The following is a 26,940-nucleotide window of genomic DNA, read 5'->3' on the forward strand; positions in this document are numbered from 1 at the left end:
CTTACATTGATAGCAGATAGACAGAAACTGTGCTTAGCCATACAGCGACATAGGTGTGTTTCCCTTTCTTTTTGGGGGTTGTCACTTCCTGGGGATTCTAGGACAGCCCGAACACCTCAGTGCTCCAGCAGGATGTTTTCTGCCCTCTGCTCTGATGGTTCTGCCTCTTAGAAAACATAACCACTGGTGCCTAGGGCACCATGGGAAAGCTCTGTGTACTTAGTCTGACAGATTCAGAATTCAGGGACCTTCATTGGTTGTTAAGGTGAGACTGAAAGTCAATGATTTCTTCCAAACAAGTCAGCATTATTCCCAATAGTAATAGCTCACATTTATGTGGCCCTTTAGAGTCAACAAAATGTTTCCTCATAACATCTGTGAAGCTGGTAGTGTGTACTATAATCTCTATCATAAAATGATATTCAGGGAGGCAAATTAACTTACCCAAGGTCACACAGCCAATAAGTGGTGCAACCATGACTTGAACCCAGATTTTTTTTACTCCCAATTGCTCACTTGTAAATTAAGTATAGAAGGGATCTATATATTTATGTTTACATCTATCTATCTTTATGTCTATGTGTCTATATATCTGTCTTGTCTATATATCTATGTCTATGCATCTATATATTTATGTCTATATCTATGCCTATCTAAGTCTATGTCTGTCTGTGTCTGTATCTGTATCTCTCTCTGTATCTGTATCTACATCTACATCTATATCTCTGTGTGTACGTATCTACATCTATATCTATGTCTATATTTTTATCTACATCTATATCTTTATCTATGATTAAAGCTTTATATCTTCCTTTGTGGATAGGGACTAGACCTATGATTTCATTTAGTATAAGGAGTTCTTGGTGAGGAGCTTCCTTTATCATTTCAACTGGACACCTCAGCAAACTGAGAGAATTGCCTAGAGCAGGGGTGGGGAACATGTTGCCTTCTAGGTCCTTGGGTGCAGCCTCTTGGCTGAGTCCAAGTTTTACAGAACAAATCCTTTTGTTAAGAGGATTTGTTCTGTGAAGTTTGGATTCAGCCAAAGGGCCACACTTGAGGACCTAGAGGGCCACATGTGGCCTCGAGGCCAAAGATTCTCCAACCCTGGTCTAGAGCATTGAGAGGTTAAATGACTTGCCCAGGGCCATACTAGCTTATAAGTATCAGGAGGGAGTTGAAACAGTCTTTTTGGCTACAAGGTCAATTCTTTATCTGCTTTGTGATATTGCCTCTCACAAAATCTCATAGTCATTAGAAATCAGGGGTTTGGCTTTTACCACCATTGGGACAATCTGTTTCTCCAAGTAACTTGCTATTTCCCCTCCTCCCTCCCCCCAATCCCAAAGATACTAGATATGTTGGGATCAAAGGAACAAGCACATGGAGCTGTCCCAGTACTCTCTGGGATGACTCTTTCCTTGAGAGCTGGCAGAGAATTCACATTTATGGGATTCTTTTCGTGCTAAATGCCTTTAAGACCAGAATGCATGTCAGTGACCTCTTCTCTCCTTTAGCTGCCAAGAAAGCCAGAGGGGGGAGATCAGGACACCAAGCACATAGGCCTGACCTCTTCTGACTCCCACTCCCCCATCCCCTGGTGAGATGGTCCAACAAGGGCTTTGTCACAATTTAGGTTTGAGGGCTGGCTGAGAAAACTGTTGTGGGGGAGGAAGCACAAGGTAATAGGACTGGTGATATAATTGTATTTAGAAGCATTGCTCTGGAAGGGAACTCAGGGATTATCTCATTCAACTCCCTTAATTTTACTGATGAGGACACTGAGGCCCAGAGAGGGGAGGTGCCTTGTACAAAGTCACACAGAATAAATGGCACAGCCAGTGCTAAAGCCAAGTCTCCCAACTCATAGTCTTGTGCCCACTAGACTGCTATTCTCTTTGGAGTTTTGTCAGAATTCTCTGCATCCTCTTTAAAGAATGGCAGGAGACGCTTCCAAGGCTGACTGATTAGCTATACATATTTCACAAGTCCTTAAAATTCCACCCTAGTTCACTGAGGTCTGAAGAGAATGGACTTTGCATCTGTAATAAACATGAAATTGGCATCACCAGAAGTTCCCATGAAGCAACACATCATCATTTGAGAGGGATTAGGTGGATTTAAAAAAAAAACCTATCTAATTCCCATTTCTGTTGACAAAGGAAATCAACTTGTCTTCTTCTTATGAGTGTAGTGTGGCACTGTGTGTCTGAAGGAACATGGAGCATCTTGCTCAACTGAGGCACTCACAGCTTGAGGGACATAAACAGAATTCAGATGGGCAAAAGAAATTTGTTCTATCTCAGAGCTGGTCTATCAAATCAGATCATAACAATATAATCCCCTATATCCTTCCGTGATCTCTTTTTTGATGTTACTAATGGGTCACTTTGGTATGGGATTTTATTGTTTCTAAAGAACTTTATATATATTATTTCCTTTGATCCTTGTAACAACTCTTTGAGGGTGGTCATAAAATATGATCATCACTATTCCATAAATGAGGAAAAAATTCAATCAACAAACATCAAGCACCCACTATGTGCCAGACACTATGCTAAGCACTGGAGATACAAAAAAGAGGCAAAAGACAGTCCCTACTTTCAAGGAGCTTACAATCTAATTGAGGAGACAACATACAAACAAATAAATACGAAGCAAGCTATATACAGGATAAAGAGGAAATAATTAACAGAGGGAAGGTACTGGAATTAAGAGGCGATAAGGAAGACTTCTTGTAGAAGGTAGGATTTTAATTTAGATTTAATGGAAGTCTTAGAGTAGTGAAGGGATGTAGCAGAAAAAACACTTAGCTTTGGAGTCAGAAGCAGAGCTGTAACTAGCTGAAATTAGGTGAAAGGCATAGAAATTTGGTGGTGTGGTATAATTTGGTATGTAGTGCAGAAGATAATCCAAGTGGAGGTGCAATTATAGTGGGAAAATGTGGCCAGTCCTCCAGAGAATACAGTGGAGGTTATGGGAAAAGCAGAGGTGGGAATCACAATAACTGGGGCATTGATGGGTACAACTGAAGGCTGTGGTAGGGAGCCACAGGGCTAATCCCTGTTTCCTGTGCTAGTTACAGGTCCAGTCAGAACTCCTGTCTTGTGTGGCTTTAAGCAAATTCGTTTCCTTTTCTTACACTCAGCCTTTTCATCTATTTAGAGAGTTAGACTAAGTGATCTCTGAGGTCCCTTCTAAGCTCTAATGCTTATGACTCACCCATGGTCACACTCTTAGTAAATGGGGGGGAAAAGACTGTGGTGCTGGGATTTGTACCTAAGCCACCTGACTCCCAATTGCCATGCTCTTTCTACTGTATGATCTGGTTCCCTTGAACTGATAGAGAAATTCATGGTACTGAATGTGAAATATGTAGGGGTGAACTGATATTTTATGTCATACTCACCATATCACCACTTTACATATGCATGTATGTTTGGCTGTCTAGTTGTGTCCTTGGAACAATTTTGAAATGCATGTAGGGCTGAGATTATTACCTCCATTTGGCATGGGAGGAGGGTGAGGCCCCAAGAGGACAAGACATGTGCCTGAGGTTAGAAAATTGGTTAGTGCCAGAGCTAGGAGGTTAAAGGTCTCCTAATCAACAAGTCAATCCCCACACATTTATTAAGTACTAGGTGGCACAGTAGATAGAATTGCAGGCCTGGAGTCAAGAAGACTCCTACTCCTCTTCCTGAGTCCAAATATGGCCTTAGATACTTAATAACTGTGTGACCCTAGGCAAGCCACTTAACCCTATTTGACTCAGTTTCCTCATCTATAAAATGAGCTGGAGAAGGAAATAACAAACCACTCCAGTGTCTTTGACAAGAAAATCCCAAAAGGGGTCACAAAGAGTCAGACATGACTGAAATGACTGAACAACAACAAATGTATCAGTCTTTTTGCTAGGTTCTGAGAATTCAAAGACAAAAATAAAACAGTCCCTGATCTCAAGGAAATTTTACATTCCATTAGGGGAGACAACATATACAAATATGATTACATATAGAATAAATACAGGGTACTTTAGAGAGGTTATTAGTATTTGAAAGCAGCAGGATAGGTTTGGTGTGTTTGATCTGAGTTTTGAAGAAAATAAATGCCCAATAAAAGCTTATTCTGCTGGACAGAGGTGAAGACAGAGTACATTCCAACAATGGGGGTCACAGCCAGTATAAAGACATGGAGATCAGAGATGGAGTGTCACATATGAGGAACAGCCAGAAAGCCAGTTTGTTTGGACCATAGGGTGTGAGAAGGAGAGTCATGTTTGATGAGACTATAAGAACAGGTTGGGGCCAGGTTGTGATGAGCTTTAAAAACCAAAGAGAGGAGTTTATATTTGATCCTAGAGGAGGTAAGTTGGCATTGGAGATTATTGAGTCAAGAGGGTGACATGGTCGGATCTATGCTTGAGGAAAATCATTTTGTCAACTTTTTGGAGTATGGATTGTAGAAGAGAGAGAGACTTGAGTCAGGGAGACTAATTAAGAGGTAATTCCAATAGTGTTGGAAAGAGGTGATGAGGGCCTTCCCCTGAACTAGTGTTGCCCCTCTGAATAGACCTTATATACCTTTGTAGGAGTACCAACTCATATGCTTTATGGTTTACAAAGTGTTTCCCTCACAGTAATACTATGAGCTGGGTAATTCAAATATTATCATCTCGATGTTATTAAAAAAAGGTTATTTGCTAAGGTCATATAGCTAAGTATCAGAGATTAGACTTGAACTCAGGTTCCCTGAGACCAAGTTCAATAAATATTCTTTCCATTACATTATGTTACCTCACATGTGGCCAAAATTTAGGCAGAGTAAGGCATGATTGATGTCCTTAGCAGTGAATTACTTGGCATCAAAAGGAGGAGTTCCTGGCTCCCAAGTCACCAGTTCAAATACTAGATGATGTTTCCTTTTGCCAGATCCAGGAATGAATACATCAGATGTGCCTGTAGGAAAGAGGCTGTCAGTGGATGGCACTGAGATCAGGGATGAATTTAGGTTGTTAGCAACCTGATGTAATTCCATGAGACATCTGGCATTGTCTTTATGATGCAAGTGGCCAAGCTTACCAATCGGAGCCTCCCATAAGATTATTCAGAGAGCCAAGTGCCATAGAGATGGCCAGTGGAGAAAAAGAGATATATGGAATAAAAATGAGATACATCTGGGAAATCATTTAGCCCCTGCCCTCCACCCTTCCCCAGTACCCAGTGATGAGTGATACTTCACAGACTAGGAGGATTTTTCCACAGTAACACCAAACTTACGGCAATGGATAGAATTCTGGGCCTGGTTTCAGAAAGACTTGAGTTCAAATCCGGTCACTGACACTTATGAGCTGTGTGATCTTGGGCTAGTCACTTAAACTTGGTTCTTCAACTATAAAATGGTACTACTAATAATACCTACTTCCTAGGGTGGTTGTGAGGATCAAATGAGACAATATTTGTAAAATTCTTAGCACAGGTTGGCACATAGTACGTGCTTAATAAATACTTGTTTTCTTCCTTCTTTCATTGTGGTGTGGAGGCAACCCTTGGTTCTTGGAGTCCATGCTAGGGGAATTAAAGCTCTGACCAGTTCTACCAAGATAGAAAGACTTTAAGGATAGTTCTAGTGACAAAATAAGCCTATGGTCCAAAGACCATTCTGGTTAAGTGAGGAGGAGAAGAGAATCATCACCAGCGGGTTGGCCATTACTACCAGGTGAAGTAGGTTTTGGCCTTAGCAAGCTGTGAAACAAACCATTTGAGTGCATGTTAAATGGGACTGTGTTCAAAGAACGATGGACCCTAAAACTCTCTTGTGGTAATTATTTGTGTGACCTTGGGTAAGCCACTGAACCTTCTTTCAGTCTTAGTTTATTCTGTGAAATGAGAGGGTTTGACTTTCAGTTCTGATCTAACATTTTGCATGTAATCCTATGGCCCAATCTGCTTTATTATTCTATATGATCAAGTTCCTTCCAGTTCTGAAATTCTTGGTTTATGGTCCCTTTTAGCACTATTATAAAATAGGGCTCCAAGTTCATTTCTATTTCTAATGTTTTATATACTATAAAGTCCCATTTGCCATAAAATTCTCATGTTTTAACTTTCTCTGGCATGTTTTTAAGGTTTCATCCAACTCTGGTTTAATTTGACTCTGATAATAATGATAATTCACATTGATGTAGTACTTTAAACCTTTAAAAACACTTTTTTCCATCTCAACCCTGTGAGGTAGGTGGTACAGGTAATATAATCCCGATTTTATAGACAAAGAAACCGAAACTCTGAGAGGTTAAGTAATTTACCCATAATGACATTTTATAAGGCAGGATTCAAACCCAACTATCCCAAAAATAAGCCTTGACTTCAAGGAGCTTGCATTTGGGTGGAGGTGCAATATGTACAAAGAACCAGAAAATGCATAAAAAGTGAATACCATGCAATTTTGGAAGGGGAGGGATACCAGCAACTGGAGAATCAGCAAGTGGCACTTGAGCTTAGCTTTTAAAGAAGCCAAGGATCTTAAGAGGCACAGATTAAAAAAGAGAGAGTATTCTAGACATGGAGAACAGCCTATATAAAGGCACAAGGAGGGGAGATGACATATATGTGGAGAAGAACAAGGAGGCCAGTTTGGCTGGAATGTAGAGTGCACAAGGGGAGTAATGTAAGAAGCCTGGAAAGATGAGATGGATCCAGATTGTGAAGGACTTTAGAAATGTCGGAGTTTTTTTTTTACTCTTATATTAGAGGTATTAGGGAGCCACTGAAGCTTCTTGAGTAGGGGAGTGACATGATCAGACTTGTGCTTTAGTAATATCAATTTGGCAGCTGTGTAGAGCAGTGGTGTCAAACCCAAATAGAAATTAGGGCCACTCAACCATACATAAGGATCGCTGCAGTCTCATATTGACTTAGAAAACCACATATTAACATTTTCTATAGTGTATTGAATTTCTATTTACTTTGTTCAATATTTCTTAATTACATTTTAATCTCATTTGAATTACACTCAGGAGTGTTGCAGCTGCAATATGTGTTTGACACCTGTGGTGTAGAGGATAACTTGAAGAGAACCTGGAAGAAAAAAAACACATTTAAAAAATTATTGCAATAGCCCAAGGAAGAGGCTTCGGGGTCTCAACTATGGCGGTGGCCATGTGAATGGAGAAAGGGGCAGACGGAAGAGATCTGTGGAGGCAGAATCAACTACATTGGCAATGAATTGGTTTGGGGATGGGGAGAAAGAAAAGTCTAGGGTGATTCCAAGGGGAAGCCAGGACCTAAGAAGTTTCATCTGTAACTCAAATGGCAAGGCCCTGTGGTTATTAGGTCATAGCAGCAAAGCAGATGGTAATGTATCTTTGTTAACATCATTTCTGTTAATACTACCACATCTATGTTTAATGTTGAGCCATTTTAGAGTACCAAGGACTTTAGTGGCACGAACTTTCTTTCCTGGGTTTTCAATATTGGGGGCCTTCTCCACAAAGGTTTTTGCCCTGGAAAATGCCTTTAGGTATCAAAAGAGAAGCAGGAATGGTGGTCTGAGAGACATGCTTTTTGAACTAGGGTTGCTAGGTTTACTTGCCTATAAGACAGCAGTTGGTGTTAGTAGTGGAGAGGACTGCAACTCCCTACTTCTTAAGTGTTGTTCTCCTTCATGGCTATTGGAGCCAAGTGGGAAACAAGATGTCCAAGAGTACCTCTACTATTCCAGAGACTGGTTGTGGGACTGGAGATAGAAGAGTAGGACTGAATATATAGATATGGGAGTTAATCTGCATAGAGATGATGGGGATCTGAATCCATGGGAACTTCCCTGAGAAAGTGTATTAGGAGAGAAAAGACAGCTCTGGATAGAGCCAAGTAGTAGATACCCATAGTTAAGGTGTGAGACTTAGATGATGATCCAGCAAAAGAGACTAAAGAGAAGCAGGCAGAGAGGTAGGAATACAAAGAAAGTATAGAAGCATACAAATCCAAGGAAAAAGGGTATAGTCAACAGTGTCAAATGCCCTAGAGAGCTGTAGGGTGAATATTAAGAAAAAACTACTGGATTTAGCCAGCCTTAACTTAGTATGATCTTTTGCATACTACAATGCTCTTCATAAAATATATCCGAGGCAAAATATATCATCTAAGAGATGAATGACGGGAAAAGTAGGGGACCTACTGACATAGTAAGAGCTAGGGATAACAGATGGATAGCACAAGTCCATTACTCAAACAATTCCTGGCCATAGCAGGCTCTTATTAACTTATTGTTGAATTTAATTAAATTGGGGTTCATCTATTCCAATCCTCTTATTTAAAGAGAAGGGCCCATGTAATCATAGAAGTTAAGTGACTTACCCAATACATTTCACAGGTAGTAAGTGGAAGAACCAGAAATTGGTTTGACTACACCTTAATGCCCTGTTAGACTATCAGCATAGTTTAGTTTCCTAGAAATAGTATATTTCACATGAATGGGCACATCTTCCACCAACCATCTAGAATTACCCAACTTCAAATACTAGTAATCCCTCAGGGTTCACTTCCCCTTCAGAGAAACTGCTACCATTTCTGTCACTTATCAAGGATGGAAGAATGTTACGGGATACTGATGGGGGCAGCAAATGGTTAATGAACTAGAACGTAGTGAAGACCACAGAAGATAGAGCAACTTGACTTTCAGATCTCATAAGGAAGAAATATTTGCCAGGACCAAATTCCAGTTCAACCCCCTGACAGTCGAGAAGACAGTGTTTCCTTCCAGAAACAAACATGGAAAGCCACAGGCATGTTAATAGGGTCTCGTCAACAAGTACCCTGAAACTCCTCAGTCATTGGCCCTGACCAGAGGTTGAGGGAGCTCTAATGAATGTTAAGCCACTCACTTTCTTTCTGGCATTTGGGATGCTTTGTGTTATGGTGTTGGCAGCTGGCACCATACATATAGCAGCTTCCTAGGTAGCAAAGCAGCTGCCAGGTGTCCATTATTGATTAACCACCCACAGAGGTCTTTGGAACAATCCAGAATGTACACACAACATGGTCTGTGTACTCTGGTGATGAACATTCTGAGGCCTGAGCTCCAAGTTGATAGAGCCAAGAATGTAGGGTAGGAGGGGTTGGGGAAGCAGGGGTGATGAGGTTATTAAAAACAAACAACATGACATTCCTCAGGGCTGATAGTTTCTTAACTTATCTACAGGGCTGAGCTACTGAATTTATAAGAAAATTGGACCTCACTTCCATTCATCAGATCTGGAAGGGGATGAGGTCTTAGAGATCTAGCCCTCATTTCACAGAGCAGGAAAATAAAGTTCAGAGAGGTTAAGTGAATTGTTCAATGTAACAAAGTTACTGGAATCAAGATTCCAATCCAGAGCTCTTTCCACTATGCCATCTTTGAGCCCTAGTTGCCAAGTGAAACCTGGCATTTAGGATTCTCAAGTGTCTGGAATTCAAAGATACTGGATCCAACGGGCCTGTTTTGATGAGGTGACTCCAATAATCTCTTAAATAACTAGAGTTCTTTTGCAGTAGTTTCAAATCCATCTTCTTTCTTGTGCTTTACTCTCCCTTCCTCCCTATCTGTTGACCTCCTGCCTCTTTATTTCTTGGCTGGATATCCATGTGTGCTGTAGAAATTCAAGGCAATTTTTACTAGCATTGGGTGTCCTTCCCATGAATCCAGAGTCCCACAGCTGATAAAAACCTGACCATGCAGAAACAGCTGTTTTTTGGCAAGAAGTTCTTGAAAACAATAATAATAATTTAAAAGCACATTGCTGCAGAATGGTGTGTGGGAAGACGAGGAATGCACAGAGCAGAAAGAAGTTACAGATCTTGCCAAGAGAAGATTCACTCAGAGATCTTCCTTTGAAATAGCTCAAATTAGTATGATTTACTTTGTATGAACACAAAATCAGTTTCCCAATACCTATCCTATAAAAAGAAATACAACCTATTATTACTACTGGGGAGTTAGAGTTCCTGGCTTTTGATTGCCAAATCTTGCCTATGACAGTTCCTGATGGTTTAGTAAAGTATTTGCGTTGAACTGTTTTGTAGTAGTTCCTATGTAAGGAAGTTGGATGGGAGAAGGGATTACTGAAACAAAAGTCCAGCGTGTTCTGAACAACCTCCTGGCACGAGTGTTCATTGGCTGACCCAACACTGAAGCTACATTTCAGTGATACTGTGCATGAATCATCAAATTCTGAAGTTCGATAGAAGGGGCATAGCAGGGTTGTTTAGGTTCTTCCCATCCCTGACATTGGCCTGAGCTCCAACAATCCTCAAAAGATGGCTGTTAGCACCTTGTGTGAAACATCCTCAGGGAGACAACTCCATGATTTTCCTAGGGTAATGTTTCAGTGGCTCATAACCTTTAAGAATCTGGAAATTCTTCCTAGTGTGCTATTTAAACTTTTTTTCATTCTTCGAGCCCCAAGGTAGGGCAACCAGGACTTATCTTAGGGTGCCAAAATGTAGAGGGTACAGTGCTCCCTCCCAGGACCCTTGTTTCTCCACCTGTCTTTATTGTAGAGGCTTTCTTGTCTACAATGTAGACACTAGCCCTTCAACAATTATAAGAAACTGTGTGGTATTTCAGGGCATACTTCTTCCCCTGCTCAGCCTCCCTTCCCTCCTTACCAACAGGAACAAAATTTCCTAGTTGTGTTTCTGATCATTCCAGCCTTGGCAAAAGCAGTGAAAAGCAGATCATTACTATCTATAGTAATCATGGTTAACACTTTACATTTATATAGCCCTCTGAACTTTTCACAGCACTCTCACACAGTATCTCTCATTTTATTTTAATGCTATGGTGGTATCTTTTAAAGGCTTTCTACTGGACTGAATGTTCTGGGAGGTCCTTCCAATTGACCCCATTGACAGACATGCACACATATGTGTACATGTATATGTAGATGTATATATATATATACATCTACATCTACATATGTATGTCTATTGTGTTTAGGACCAGGTTAGCTAAACTAGAGAGGCTTAACACCAGGTAGATGGCAAAGTGATGAAATTTTAGACCATTGAAGACCATCTGCTAAGTAAGTCATAGACAAGTTGTGATCTGGGATAGTAGTAATGGGCAGGCAGGCAACAAATATTCATTAAGTGCTTACCACATGTCAGGTATAGTGCTAAGTTTTAGAGATACAAAAACAAGTAAAAAGAAGGAATTCACATTCTAATGAAAGTAAGACTACACATAAAAAGGGAACTGAAAAGCTGGTGGGGTGTTTGGAAAGAGAGACAGAGAAGGTCCTTATGTAGGGACATGGCAGGGAAGTGCAGAGAATTGGGAGCACAGACGGGAGGGGAATGAAGGATAGTTAGCCTGATGTACCAGAGCCAGAAGGCCTCAGTGCTGAGTAATGAGTGAGGAGGCACCGGGTGAGTAGGCATGGTGGGGACATCATAGATCTACCAAACATTTAACTGTTGCTATGACAGACTCCCAATCTCCATTGCCACCACCCCAGGGCATGGGGTTGTTCTCTGTGCCTACAGTCCCAAGAATATTGGCCTCCCTTCATATTCTGTACCCCATCTCCCATGTCCTGTCCTACTCCTTGTTTTAAAGTATTAGGATGACAATAGACTTGCAAGAAATTACCCTGTTTCCAGGTAGTGAGACAATATGATTCAACAATTTAATTCTGCAAATGTTATTAAGTGACTACCATGTACCAGCCACAAGAGGAAAGAAACTATATGCAGAAAGGTAATTATTGAGTAGATAAAGATACAGAGTTCAGTTTTGTTTGGACTGGAGATAAGTTTTATCCTGTGACCCCTGAACAGATACTCAGTTTCAGCTTTCTGCCTAACCTCCTGAAAGGTCTATATGTTCCAATTCCGTTTCCATCTAGCTTCTCATTAACACTTAGGAAGTAAGTCTCCTCTGACACTCAGTTTCTTCTGTGCTTTTCCCTAGTGCTTCTCATTTATCTGCATTCCACTTTAACCTTTTGTTTTCTTGGAGTCCAGAGTTGTCTATTGTTCCAGGAGGAGAAGGATAGGAATAGTAGGGGATGAAGACACCTTCTCCTCTTCATTCATTCACTAACACATCACAAATGATTTATGGTTATTTTATGCATCTTTCTTTTTCTTTTTTTTTAATAGAAAACAGCATAAGAGGTCACAGTGTGTTACTTGCAAGAGAGATAAAAAATTATAGGCCCATATGATACTCAACTAGAAGGAACATTAGAGATTATCTCAGGAGTGGGGAACCTGTGGCCTCGAGGCTACTTGTGGCCCTCTAGGTCCTCAAGTGCAGCCCTTGGTCCTTTGACTGCATGGGACCTCAAGGCAGCAGATCTAGTCCAACCTTCTAATCTTACATATGAGGAAACAATCAGAGAAATGAAAAGACTAGTCTAATGTCACTAAGTTTAGAGTAGGAACTTAAACCACGTCCTTTAATGTTCCATCACAAACTGTATTACGGTATATTGTCTTTTGAATACACATGCTTTTTCCTCCAGTGCTCATTTTTTCCTATAATTTTTCTACCATGCTTATTTAGATGTGCTACTTAAATTAGGGGCAGTTAGGTGGCACAGTGGGTAGAGTGCTGGCCCTGAACTCAGGCAGACCTGAGATCAAATCTCTCCTCAGACACTTATTAGCTGTGTGACCCTGGGCAAGTCACTTCCCTGTCTCAGTTTCTCATCTGTAAAATGAGTTGGAGAGGCAAACTATTCAAGTATCTCTGCCAAGAAAACCCCACAGAGAGTTGCACATGACTGGAACAACTCAGTAATTAACAATCCATTTAAAGTGTACAAAAAAATACTCTCTTCCCAGATAGTGCCTTTCAAAAGATTCTTGCTTGGTCATTTGGCTTGGTAATTTCCTACATGTGTCCAGATGCTTCCTGATTGGGCAATATTGCCATGTTGGAATCACAAATGCAAGGTTAATGGGTTTGTGTTTAGGATCCAAAATGATCTAGAAAAATGAGAGGAATCTAATGAGATGAATTTTAAGTTGAGATAAATCATCTTTGCTTAGAACAGTCCCTTGGCATGTAGTAGACACTTAATAAATGCTTGTTCCCTTTCCTTGTCTTTTACGTGACTTCAGCTGTTCAATGGGACAGATTTGGGGTATGGGATGTAAATAGTTCCTCATGGTTTTAATGGACTGCATGTGCAATATAAATCAACAGAGTGATGTGACACAACAAATAAAAAGCCAAAGCAATCTCTGGCTAAATTTTAGTAGCAGTAGTGTCCAGGCTGATATCTCAGTGTACTTCATCCTCATTAGACCACGTCTAGAATATTATGTTCCATTCTGCGTGCCACCATTTTGGAAGGATATTGACAAACAGGAACGTGTCCAAGAGAGGGTGACCAAGATGTTGAGATGCCTGGGGACCATACCATTGAGGATTTGTTGAAGGAATTTGGGTTGTTTATGGTGGAGAAGAGAAGACCCATTGGGGATATGAGAAATTTCTTTAAGTACTTGAAGGGCTGCCACAGAGAAAAGACATTAGTTTGCTTGGTTCTATTTGGCCCCAGATGGCAAAAGTAGCACCAGGTGTCTGCTGATTCTATAAATATCCAGTGCCTTTGTCTCTCTCCTGATAGGCAGAGTAGTACCAGACCATGGAGTCAAGAAGAACTGGTTTCAAGTCTTGCCTGAACTACTGCGATAGCCTCCTAATTGTTCTCTCTACCAGGCTCTTCCAGGCCCTCCCTACTCTAATACATTGTTCAAAATAATTTTCCTAAAGAAGCAGCTTCCTATTGCTTATAGGATAAAATACAGCATCTCACACATGGGAGGAACCATAGATATCTGTTGAACCGGAAAAATAGGAAATTTTTTTTCATCTAAATATAAGGAGATTTTCCCCTAAAATAACCAGAGCTGTCCCAAAGTGGAATGGATTACCTTGGGCAGTAGTGGGTTTTTGATCATTGGTGGTCATAGGAAATAACAATTATAGTCAAAAGAAATCTTAGGGATTAGCTAGTTTAATCTCCTCATTTTGCAGATGAGGAAACTGAGGCTTAGAGAGATGAGTGGCTTATCTAAGATGACTAAGGTAGTAAGTGGCAGAGCTAGGATTTGAACCCATGTCAACTAATTTCAAATTCAGTGCTTTTTCCATTATATACAATGCTGTCTTTTTGAGTGAAGGCTGTTTTTCTGTAGACAAATTACCTGGTCATTTATAGTAAAATGAGGACATCTGAATATAATTGGTTTCCTTTGTAATTCCATGCATTTTATTTTATGCATTTAAAAACATTGTTCTGAGAAGGGGGTCCATAGGCTTCACCAGACTGCCAAAGGGGTCCATGTCACAGAAAAGGTTAAGACCTCCCTAATCCCCAATCTAGATGACTTCTGAGGCTTTTCCAATATTGTGATTCCTTGAGTCTTCATTTTATGAATTCATAGATTCTTCATTTTGTTCTTGCCTCTTCCAGTTATCAGTCCATCCAAGGAAGAGTTTAATTCCCTTTCCCTGTCACTTGGTCCTCAGCATCTCAGAGCTGTGAATTGCCAGAGAATTTTAGAACTAGAAGAAGTTGGCCTAGATTTCATAAGTTTTTTTTTGAGAGCTTTCAAGAAGAAACTTGAAGCAAGTTTCTTTAGGTCTTAAGAAACCTGAGACAAGTTTCTTGTCTCATTTTTGTAATGTCTGGCACATATATGTGTATGTATATATATGTATATACATGTGTATAAACATATACATACACACATACATATGTGTGTGTGTGTGTGTGTGTGTGTGTGTGTGTGTATAACTAGCCCTTATATTATGCCTACCATGTGCCAGGCACTATGCTAAGCACTTCAAACATACTTCATTTGATCCTCATGATAACCCTGAGAGGTAGATACTGATATTATACCCATTTTAAAGTTGAAGAAACTGAGGCAAACAGTGGTTAAGTGACTTTCCCAGGGTTATATATCTAGTAAGTATCTGAGTCCAGATTTGAACTCAGCTCTTCCTAACTCCAGACCCAACACACTATCCATTGTACCACTATGCTGCTTCTACTCATATGGTTGTTGATTGACTTCTAATTTGCTCTAAAATTCTATGATGCTTTATTAGAAATGATTTACTCCCAAAAGGAACTGAGGGCCCAAGCTGACTTTCCCAAAGACATAACTGGTTAATGGAACAGCTGGACCTGGAACATCAGTCTTAACTTGTGGTTCAGTGCTCTTTCCACAATATTAAAGCAAACAAAAGAACAAACAAACCAGTCTAAGTTCTTGTGGGAACTGCCTAAGTCAACCTTCACTCCAAAGTTGGGTGGGCTGCTGTCCACAGTGATTACAAAACCCCAAGGCATTCTTAATTAAAGCAATTAAATGAATAAGAGGATGAAAAAAGCTCAAGATTACCCCTTAGACTTTTGAACCAAGTACTTCATTCGTGGAATGAGAGCCTAATAACTCACCCATTGAAAGTTGGATCCCAGGGAAAGAAAGTCGTAACAATTCAACAGCTAACTTCTGAAAATCAGATTGAAATGTAGCCAGGCCTTACTATGGAGTTGTCAGAAAAGGGTCACATTCCTTAGTTCCAGAGGGGTGACAGGAAGCAAGAAATGGCAATTGGTATGAGGATGCCCCCAGACAAGAGTCAAATAATTGCCCCAGGGCCTTTTGGATACAATCTGTGCTGCCTTTTTCCAGATAGTCAACAGATGAGGAAAGGCAGAATGGCAGAGTGTATAAAGAGAGTCAGGCTTGGAATCCGGAAGACCTAGGTTCAAGTCTGGCCATGGACATATACTGGCTGTGGAAGTCTTAACTTCTCAGTGACCCAGGCGACTTGCTAAGACTATCACTTGCAGAACAAGTGCCACCATGCTTTGGTAGAGGAAGTTTCTTCACCAGGAATTCCTTATACTAATGAAATCACAGATCTGATAAAAAAAAATCATCATTAAAATGTTGTTAAGGAACCAATAATGCAGAATTCTATAAAAGGAAAACTTCATCTCTTTGTACTATGTGTCCTATGCCACTAAGCTATTAATTTTTTAAACTCAATTTACCTTAAAAATGTTGTAAATCAAACTGACTTTTAGAAAAACTGTCAATAGAATCAAACCTAGGAATAGCTCTCTTCCCTTTGCTCCTTTTTATCCAACCATCCCAATCTTTTAAATGATTTTTCCTATCTATGTTCCCCCTATGGTGGTTGTAGCATAGGCACTATGGGAAAAGCCCTGGACCAGGAGTCAGAATTTTACAAATGTTATCTTATTTGGTCCTCACAACAACCCTGGGAGTTAGGAGCTGCTATTATCCCCATTTTACATCTGAGGAAACTGAGGCAAATAGAAGTTAAATGACTTGTCCAGGGTCACATAACTAGTAAATATCTGAGGTCTGATGGGTTTTAGTCCTGTCTCTGTTACCAACCAATTTCGGATTCAGTTTTCTCATCTGTCAAAAGAGCAGTTGGACTGGATTATCTCTAAAGTATTTTCTAGCTCTAAATCTATGATCCATTGATAACAAAGTATGTCCTGCCTATTTATAGTGCTGCTGTAATGATCGAATTAGAAAGTGCAGATGAATGTGCTTTGGAAGATATAAAATACATTATTCAAAACTGATTGAGCTAGTAAATATTGAGGGAGGGAAGGAGAAAGGAAGGAAGGACGGAAGGAAAGGAGGGAGATAGAGAGGGAGAAAGAAAGGAAGGAAAGGAGGGAGAAAGAAAGGAAGGGAGGGAGGGAGGACAGAAGTTCTGAGTGCTGGGGAGTTCTGGAAATGCTGAGGGAAGTTCTGGGATGAGACAGCATGGCTTGGAAATCTGGAGGCCAGGAACAGGGGTGGGAAAACTCATAGACTCACAGAATCTCAGAGTTGGAATGGGCCTCAAAGACCCTTTATTCCTTCTACAACATTCCAGAAAAGTGATTATGTCTCCTTTAAAGGTACCTGAGTTAAAGGTGCATTGCAGCAGTTAAAGGTACCAAAAATGAGCAGGCTTTCGGAAAAAAATTTTTTTAGAAACATTTGCTTCCTGAACAGGCACTGAAGACTGAAGGACACATGGATTGCAGATGTACTGGGAATTCTCTAAGCTAGTTCTCCACTACTGAGATCTTTAATTAAACAGGTGTTTGGGGAGTAGGTCCTGAATAGCTTCCAAGCTTGGCTAGGCTACTCTCCATGGGAAATAGCACCGTCCAGCCCTGCAGCAGGCCTGAAACTGGCTTTGGTTTGAGTCTGAGGAATGTGCCATTGTTATTTTCTACTTTCTTATCAAGTACAATTAGTTTGAGGGGAGAGGGGGAAAAAAGGTCTTAGCTGGGAAAATATGTTATTTCACTGGGTAAAAATTTACTACCAAGGAAATAATTTTGTTAGTATCGAAAAAAGGAATAATGGAGGGACTTGGGAAATATAGTACCCTTCACTTTATTTTGGATGTACTGTTTCTATGTCACCTAGCTAAAATGTTTCTCTTTGGCTAATGTTATGCTCTCATGAAAGAGGAAAGATGAAATCTAGGTCATTTACCAGTAGCTTTTTCTAACTTATTCACACAGTAGAGGGCAGAAGAGATGTGGATAATTCATTCATTTTACAAACATTTATTAAATACCTACTGTGTGCAGAGCATTATGCTGTTAAGTTGCACAAAGTTCAGTAAGCCCCTGGTAACTGGTTTTGCATATCACATACACGCTTAATGTCTATCCCTCTTCTAATCTTACCTATAAATGGCTGCCAAAATGATTTTCTTAAAATACAGGTCTGATCATGTCAACATCTCCCACCGCCAATCAACTCCACTGGCTCCCAATTACCTCTTAGGTCAAATTTAAACTGTTTTGCTTGTCATTTAAAGTTACAACCTGGCTCCGTCCTACCTTTCCACTCTCATCACACACTATTCCCCTTCAGGCAATGTAGTCTAGCCAATCTGGCCTTCCTGCTCTTCCCATGATTCTCTTATCTCTCATCTCTGAGTCATTGCACTGGCTGTTCCCTGTGCCTGAAATACTCTCCCTGTTCATGTCTACCTCTTGGAATCCATGGCTGCCTTTGAGATTTAGCTCAAGTGCCAATTTCTACATTTGGTCTTTCCTTTTCCAACCTCCTTCCTTCTTTCCCAGCTCCTAATGCCTTCTTTTTTCAAGGCTACCATGTATGTGTTTTGTCTATATCTATATATGTGCATGTTTTATCCTCCATTGGAATGTGAGCTGGAGGTCAGGAATTGTTTTACTTCTGTCTTTATATCTCTAGTGTCTAACACAGTGATTGATGCATAATAGGTGCTTAATTTTTTGTTGATTTATTGTTAATCATTGTCAATTAATGTTTAATGCAGAAGAATCACATGATCTTATATTTAGAGCTAGAGGAGGCCTTAGCAGCCATCTGGTCTAATTCCTTCATTTAATAGATATTAAACTAAGGGCCAGAGAAATTAAGTGGCAGAACTGAGATTTGAACCCGGGACATCTAACTCAACATCTAGCATTCTTTCCACTAAAATAACACTCTGTCTCCCTCACTGCAAGGATCCTTGGTTTCATAGGTGTGGGGACACCATTCTTCTATGCAGATCACAGTCTTAGTTCTAATTAGATAGTTTTATGAATCATTATAGCTGAAACACTTTCCCACCTGTTGGCCAAAAGAGAAGCCTCTCCAAACTGAGTTAGGATGGGCAAATAGCCCATCCCCAGGTCCACACTTTTCAGGTTAGGCCACATTATAGCCTTTGCTTCCCCAGTATAGTCTTTGAGAGCCCAGGGTCATCTGCATGTCTCAATTAGGCATTAGAGAGGAATTTAGTGGAGAATAATGCCAAAGAACCATTCATATTTGGTTGAAGAATGCAAAAGCACACACATAAATGTACCCCCCCTCTCTTAAGTACTTATTTCCCTTCTTGTTCTCTTCCAGTCTCCTCTTGGGTCAGCTCTAATGTCACTGGGGCCAGGGCATGTCTGGGTGACATGGAAAGGAGAGCCTCCCTCGCTAAATTCTTCCTTTTGGAACTTCCTGCCTGTGAGACACTGCAAAATGTTGCCAAAGACAGTTGTGAAGTCTAGACTTTTAAAAAAATGGAATAGACTCCTATTTTTCTTAAATATTATGACTGTTAATATCTGGAGGCATGGTAATAGACGAAATGACCTCTCCAATGGCTGTGCTATCTGCACTCACTTTTTTTTCATAAATCACTTGTTGAGTACCTACCAAGTGCCCAGTCAGCTAGGTGGCTCAGTGGATACAGTGCCAGGCCTGGAGTCAGGAAGACTAATCTCCCCGAGTTGAAATCCAGCCTCAGACACTTACTAGCTGTGTGACCCTGGGCAAGTCATTTAACCCTGTTTGTCTCAGTTTCCTCATCTGTAAAATGAGCTGGAGAAGGAAATGGCAAACCATGGCAGTATTTTTGCCAAGAAAACCCCAAAAGGAGTCACAAAGAGTTGCACACTGCTTTTGTATATCACAATCAAGTACCCAGCACTGTGCTAGATACCATAGGGATGATACCAACAGAATAGATGTGGCATCTGTCTTCAAAGAGGACTTGTTATCATGTTGGAGAGATAAAACATATCTACTTGGACCAGTGATAGATGAAAAAGGAGCTCATGATTGTATAGAGCAAACTATAACAAGTTTCAAGGTCGTTAGGTGGACCTGGACCTGAATTCAAGTTGAGAAGACCTGAATTTGAATCTGGACTCAGTCATTTACTGGCTGCTGTACCCTGGGCAAATTATGTTTAACCTCTGTTTGCTTCAGTTTCTTAACCTGTAAAATGGGGATATTAGCAGAACCCACAACTTCCCAGAGTTATTGTGAAGATCCAATAAGATAGTATTTTTAAGGTGTTTAGCATGGTAAACGGTATATAGTGGGCACTTAATAAATGCTTGTTTCCTTCCTTCAAGAGTTCAGCAAGTAAAGGAGTTGTCAAAGTAGACTGAAGGAAAAGTTTTCTGGAAGGTGTGAGTCTAAGCCAGATCTTAAAGGAATTTTAGAGTATGGTTTGGCAGAGAGAAGGGTTGAAAAGACCACTCAGGGTAGAGGAAAAAGTATGAGTATGAGCAATGTGGTAGCCAGCATAGGGATACCAGGGTTTTGGCCGAGGGAGAGAAATTTAGAGAGTTCATGTGACACATGCATTCCTTGAAGAGAAGGAGGTGAAAGAAGTTTGAGCTCAAGGCCAGCCAAGGAGCAGAGAAGAGTAAGTTCAGATTCTAGCTGGCTGATTGGCATTGTAGACTGTGGAGTAAACTGCTCCTTTGCTCTCTCCCTCCATTTCCAAGACAAATCCCTCACCAGGCCTGGACCCTTCTCCTCCTGAGAGCTTTCTCTTCCTTCTTTCCAAGTGAATCAACCCTCCTCCCACAAGCTGTTTGCAAGGCCAAGTAATAATTCTGGTAGGCAGTTAGGTGGATCAGTGAATAGGGAGCTGGATCAAGAGTCAGGAAGACCTGAGTTCAAATCCATTCTCAGCTGTGGAATCATGGGCAAGTCACTTAACCTCTGTCTGCTTCAGTTTCCTCAAATGTAAAATAGGGATAGTAAAAGCATATCCTCCCCAGGGCTGTTGTGAAAATGAAATGAGATAATACTTGTGCTTTTCAAACCTTAAGGTGCTATATAAATGTTAGCTATTATTATTATTATTATTACTACTACCTCCCCTTTTAAAGGTTGTATGGTAGGGAACAAGCCTGAAGCTCCCCCACCCCCAGAGGAATAAAAAGAGCAGGAGACCTCAAATCTAACAGACAGGACTTGAAGACCTACAAAGTCCCTTCCAACTCTGAGAGTCTGTCCATTCAGCCATTATGATAACAAATTATCCCTTCCACTCAACTAATTTGTCTTAATTTCTTGTATTATTGTCACATCATGAATTGCATAGTTGACTTAAGTGCACATTTCATTCTTTTTGCCCCAGGTTAAAGGCTGGTAGATAAGAATGAGCAAAATGTCTGGGGAGGAATGGGCTATTGGGTCATTTGTTGAGAATTAACAGCCAATCAGTATTTAATATATAAGGAAGGTCCTGTGCTAAGCATTGTAGGAATGTCGAAGATGTAGAAGTCATTATCTTTTACGTAGAGGAACTTATGCTCAAGGTGTGGAGCAAGACATACACTGATAAAGAGAGAACGAACACTATAAGACTGAGTATAAATACCAAGAGATTAGTAGGGCAGAAAGGCTATAGGAGCTCAGAGGAGAGAGAGCACTGGAGAGCGAGTCAGGAAATTCTGTGTTTTCATCCTTGCACTACACTTAGAAGCCCTATGACCTCGGGCAAGTCTCTTCTCTAGGATTCAGTTTTGTCATCTGTATAAAGAGGGGACTCCATTAGATGGGTATCTCAGGCTACTTCCATCTGTCTCTAAAATCCCTTGTGTTTCTGAGATCACTTTGGGCTAGGGTAGCTAGGGAAGGCTTTGGGTTGACGAGGCAATGCTTAGGAATGATTACTTTTTAAAGTGGGTTTTGTGAAACCTTAGCAGCTGGTCTTCAGGATGAGAAGTCTCATTACAAGGCAGTGACTTTGGGAAAAAAAGGTCAGGGAAGAGATATACCTTAGACTAGTGGAGATGCTCATTTATTTCCTAGTGAGGTTGAGTGTTAGGCTTTGATCTGCTGCCTCATCCTGGAGAATCAAAGAATCACTGGTCTTTTTTTTTCACCCCTCACAAGGGAGTCAATTTCCTCTACAATGGACTGATGGAGGGGAGCCTTAACTAGGAAAAGAGAATGTAGGAGGAGATTGTAGTTGAATGTTTTCCCAAGCTACTTAAAGGACTGATAAATTCCCAGTTATGTATAGAGATAGAATTGACTCCATTGATACTACAAGGGGTTGAAGCATCAGAGCCAATATTGAGAAATGTAAGAATGAATTAAGTGGCTGCTATATTAACTCAGCATCCTTTTCTTTCAGATGGAGGTTACTATGCCGAATTAAATTCAACCAATACGCACACATTTTATGTAGCCTTCCCCATTAACCCCTTTCCCCCCTTCTCCCCACCTCCCCACCAAGCCTATAATTTGCACATGAAAAATAATGACACTCACTCAGTTTACTTTTACTCGTACTTTTCCACCGAACCAAAAAAAGGAGTCCATGCCAAAGAATGTCCTTGGAGTGGTTCAATGTACTTTTCCTTCTGTTATTTAAGTCAAATATATTCAACATAGGCAATTTCAGTTGTGAGTTGGAATGTGTGAAGAGTCATTTTTGCCCCACTTGGAAGCACACAGTTTGTTCATTCTAGGGTCAATTTCCAGTCTTATATTTGTCAGGTGTACTAACTGTCTATATAAGATACTATAATAATAACACCTACATTATTATATTTCACCACTGAAATATTTCTCCAATGCTTCATTATGGCATGGAAGTGACCTAGGTTCTTTTCAAAGACTATGTTAGTAAATGAGAAACTCTGAATTATCGCTTGAGCAAAGGATTCATCAATTGCTATATCTCCCTGGTGCCAACTGTGCTTTACATTCCACCCTGGGCATATTTTTTGCCATCTGCTCTAATGTTGCTCTTCTTTTCCTATCTCTTTTTAGCTCTGAAATCATAATCAAATTACTACTTTCATTTCTACTGAAAGGATATGTCAATCAACTCTCCTAACATCTCCTCTCACCATCTCTGTTATCCCAAACCAAAACACCCTCTCTTGGCCAACACTTCCCCAATATGTGTTTTTTTTTCCCTATATTAGATTGTAAATTCCATGAGGACCAGGACTAGGGTCTCATTTTGTATTGTGCATCCCCAGTGCTTAGTGTAGTTGTTGACATATGGGGCTTAATAAAGGCATTTTTGTTCATTCATTCACAAGGTTGGCCACCAAGTGATTTATTTTTCTATCTCACCAATGCATGAAGGTGACTACTAACTAGAGGAGGGTTGTGATCTATGGCATCTAGGTGGTACAGTGAATAGAGTACTGGCTCTAGAGTCAGGAAGACCTGAGTTCAAATCTAGCTTTAGACACTTACTGTGTGACCCTGGGCAAGTCTCTTAATCCTATTTGCCTCAATTCCTCATCTATAAAATGAGCTGGAGAAGGAAATGGCAAACCACTCCAGTATCTTTGCCAAGAAAACCCCGAATGGGGTCATGAAGAGTTGGACATGACTGAAACGACAGAACAAAATGTTAGCTATAGTTATTGTAATATAAATATATAGCTAGATAGCTATGTTGCATACCCTGCATATGGTATATTGTGTAAATAGAGAGTGCTGGGAACTGCCTTCAGCCACTCTCCTCCTATTTCCCCTGGCCCCCTTATGTCTACTCTCTCTCTCCATTTATCGCAGGATAAGGCATAGAGTGAACATTCCTGAGACAATGTTTTTCCCAGGATAAAATTGCCATCCATCACTCATTGTGCCTGAATAGTATAAATATGTGCTGGCCTATAGTATTATTTATTATCACATATTTGAACTATGGATTATTGCTGAAGAGGCTGCTTGCCAAGCATTATTAGTCTGCTCCTCTGGGAAATAATGCTTAATAGGCAGATCCAGTTGTGGCTGGAAGGCAGAAATGGGCATGAACATGGGAAGCATGTATTGTAGAGAATCAGGCTAGATTTTTGTTATCATGTCTGAAAGTTATAAATGCTTTAATGTTAGATCCAGTAGGGCAGTGGATAGAGTGTCAGTCCCAGACTCAGGAAGGCCCGAGTTCAAATTTGACCTCAGACACTTACTACCTCTGGGACCCTGGGCAAGTCACTTAACCTTGGTTTGCCTCAGTTTCCTCATTTGTAAAATGGGGATAATAATAGCCCCTACTTCCCAAGGTTCAGGACAGTTAGGAGGGGCGGGACAGCTAGATGACACAGAGGCTAGAGTGCCAGCCAAACCTGAAGTCAGAAAGACTCATCTTGAGTTCAAATCCAGCCTCAGACACTCACTAGCTTTATGACCCCAGGCAAGTCATTTAACCCTGTTTGCCTCAGTTTCCTCATCTGTAAAATAAGCCAGAGAAAGAAATGGTAAACCACTCCAGTATTTTTGCCAAGGAAACCCCAGTTGGGATCATGAGGAGTTGGACACAACTGAAAATGAATGACAACACCAGCACCACCTCCCAGGGTTATTATGAGGATCAAATGATGTAATTGTGAAGTATTTGGCACGTAGAAGTGCTATATAAATGTTAGCTATTTTAAAGTTATTATTATTATAAAAAAGTATTATCCAGGGGGCTGCCCTCTACATTTGAAATCAAAGTCACATAAAAAGCTGTATATATTTGAATTTGGTTAAATCCAAAAGACATTTATTGAATAGCTTCTATGTGAATTGTATTAGGTAACGAGAGAAAACACCGTCCTACACAGACATATAGTGTTTTAAGGTTTGCAGAGTACTTTGTGTTCAGTATTAATTGGACATTCACTCCATCTTTCACAAAAACCCTACGTGGTATTATGGACTCCATTTCACAGATAAGGAAACTGAGGTTCAGAAAAATGAAGTCATTTGTCCCTGATCACACAACTAAAAAAGTGAAATTCAAATACAGGGCTTCCTGAATCCAAGTTCAATCATCTTTCTGCTGCACTTACTTTTAAAAAAATTTTTTAATTAATTTATTTTGATTTATCAACAATCACTTCCATATGCTTTTGAGTTTAAAATTTTTCTCCCCCTTCCTCTCCACCACCATTCCCAAGATGGTGCACAATATGATATAGGCTATGCATATACATTCCTATTAAACATATTTTCACATTAGTGATGTTGTAAGTAAAAATTAGAACCAATAGGAGAAACCACCAGAAAGAGGAAACAAAACTCAACAGAAGAGGAAAAAAAATAGCAATTCAACTTCCATAGTTCTTTCTTTGGATGTGGATAGCATTTTCCATCATGAGGCCTTTGGAGATGTCTTAGATCCTTGTATTGCTGGGAAGGGTTAAGTTTATCAATATTAGTCATCACACAACATGGCTGTTATTGTTGTACTTACTTTTTTTTTTTTTGGGCAATTGGGGTTAAGTGACTTGCCCAGGGTCACACAGTTTGTAAGTGTTAAGTGTTTGGTCTGAGGCCGGATTTGAACTCAGGTCCTCCTGACTTCAGGACCAGTGTTCTATCCACTGTGCAACCTGGCTGCCCCTGTTGCACTTACTTTTTCACTGGGGCAATGAGGCTTTGAAAAAAGGGAGTTCATAGCTAGTCAAAGAGATGTAAGATCTGAGAAGGGCTTCTTTCTCTAGGAAATGGCAGGCAAGCTTGAGTACCTAGAAGGGGTAGATCTGGGTGGCTAAAGGACAGAAGAACATGGAAGTCTTTTGAAAGGCCCTGGTGATGTTTTGCTTGGAGAAGAGAAGATTCAGAAGGGATAGAATAGTTGTCTTTAAGTATTTGAAGGGTTGTCATGTGGGAGAAGCATTAGACTTGGTGCCAGATAGCAGTATTTGAAACAACTAGTGGAAGTTACAGGATTCGATTTTGGCTCTGTGCAAAGAACAACATTACTAACAAGCAGAATTGCAGAAAAGCTCGACTGGTGAGGGAGGGGCTCCTTCTCAGTTGAGGTCTTCAAAAGAGGTTGAGTTGAACATATTTTTGAGGCTATTATTTCAGTTTCAGGTTAGACTAAATGGTCTCTGTCTTATCCAGCTCTTACATTCTGAGAATCTCTGATTTGTAATCCATGCCCATACAAATCTGCTGCCTGCAACTGTTCCATTATTGACAATAGATGTAACCCTTCTTTGTGTCTGTCTCTGTTGCAGATGTTGATGAGTGTGCGTCAGATTCTCATCAGTGCAACCCTACCCAGATCTGCATCAACACTGAAGGAGGATACACCTGCTCTTGTACAGATGGATACTGGCTCCTGGAAGGCCAATGTTTAGGTAAGGCCTCTTTTTACAACCTGGTTTATCTAGGGTATTAAAAGTAACAAGGGTTATACTGCTTTCTAAAGGGCTTTTGGGCATGCCCTGATGACATATGGTTTAATTCCATCAATTCCTGAAAGCCCTTTGCTGTCATTATCAATGCCATCTTTATAAAAAGGCAATTCATAATTAGGGCAATTATAAATAAGAGCAATGTAAACCTAATCCTGACTCCTAGCCATTGGAATGGCTTGACATTATGGGAATATGCCTAGAATTAGGAGTGAGGCCTTGAAGGTTGGAATGTAGTAAATCAGGCATAGGAATCTTTCCAGAGATAAACATATCTCTTAGGGGCCAGTTTGGTTAAGATACAACAATTGAAGTACAGGCAGGATAATCCAAGTTCACATATCCTTATAAAATAATATAAAATAGCCTCAGGCTGTATTTGCATTCCCAAGGCTACATGAGAAAAGATTACCTGTCAAAAGCTGCCAACTGAGCATTTGTGTCGTACATTTGGCATTTGCAATGTGTTTTAAAATTTTTATTATTTTTGGGTTTTGTTCCCATTTTTCTTTCTTTGGGTTATATTTTAGGCAAGGAAATGAATTTGTGGTGCTGTCCAGCTGTCACGTCAGTTTCTATGGGTGTGATTCGTGTGCTGTGTTTTCCTGGAAAAAAATCCTGTCAATTTGAATTTTCTAAGACAAGATTATATTGTTTGAAAGTCACTCCTAGAGGAACTGTGAAACATATCTAAAAGGAGTTCCTTAAGGCACAGAAGGGAGGGAAGGGGTGTTTCTCTTTCCAAGGTTTTTAGTGAAGATGTGAGGAGCTATGGATCACAGATCTTTCCCGAGACTGAAGACTGTTCCATACAAGGATGGGCTGGAGGAGTTAAGGGTAAACATCACCAGCCTGGAGAAGAAATGACTTTGGGGGAATAGGATAACTGACTTCAAGTATCTGAAGGGACATCATTTTGAAGAGGGATTAGATTTGTTCTACTTGACTCC

General features: G+C 40.3%; 1 protein-coding gene across 1 annotated transcript in view; it reads left to right on the forward strand.

Annotated features, from left to right (window-relative positions):
* FBLN5 (fibulin 5) overlaps positions 1-26,940 on the forward strand; it is a 131,640-nt gene that overhangs the window by 39,354 nt on the left and 65,346 nt on the right. The window contains 1 exon segment of the mRNA XM_027869949.1: positions 25,811-25,933. Within this exon segment, the coding sequence (XP_027725750.1) occupies positions 25,811-25,933 (123 nt within the window).

This window comes from Vombatus ursinus, unplaced genomic scaffold (assembly GCF_900497805.2).
Source record: "Vombatus ursinus unplaced genomic scaffold, bare-nosed wombat genome assembly UNPS02014794.1, whole genome shotgun sequence".
NCBI classification, from domain to species: domain Eukaryota; kingdom Metazoa; phylum Chordata; class Mammalia; order Diprotodontia; family Vombatidae; genus Vombatus; species Vombatus ursinus.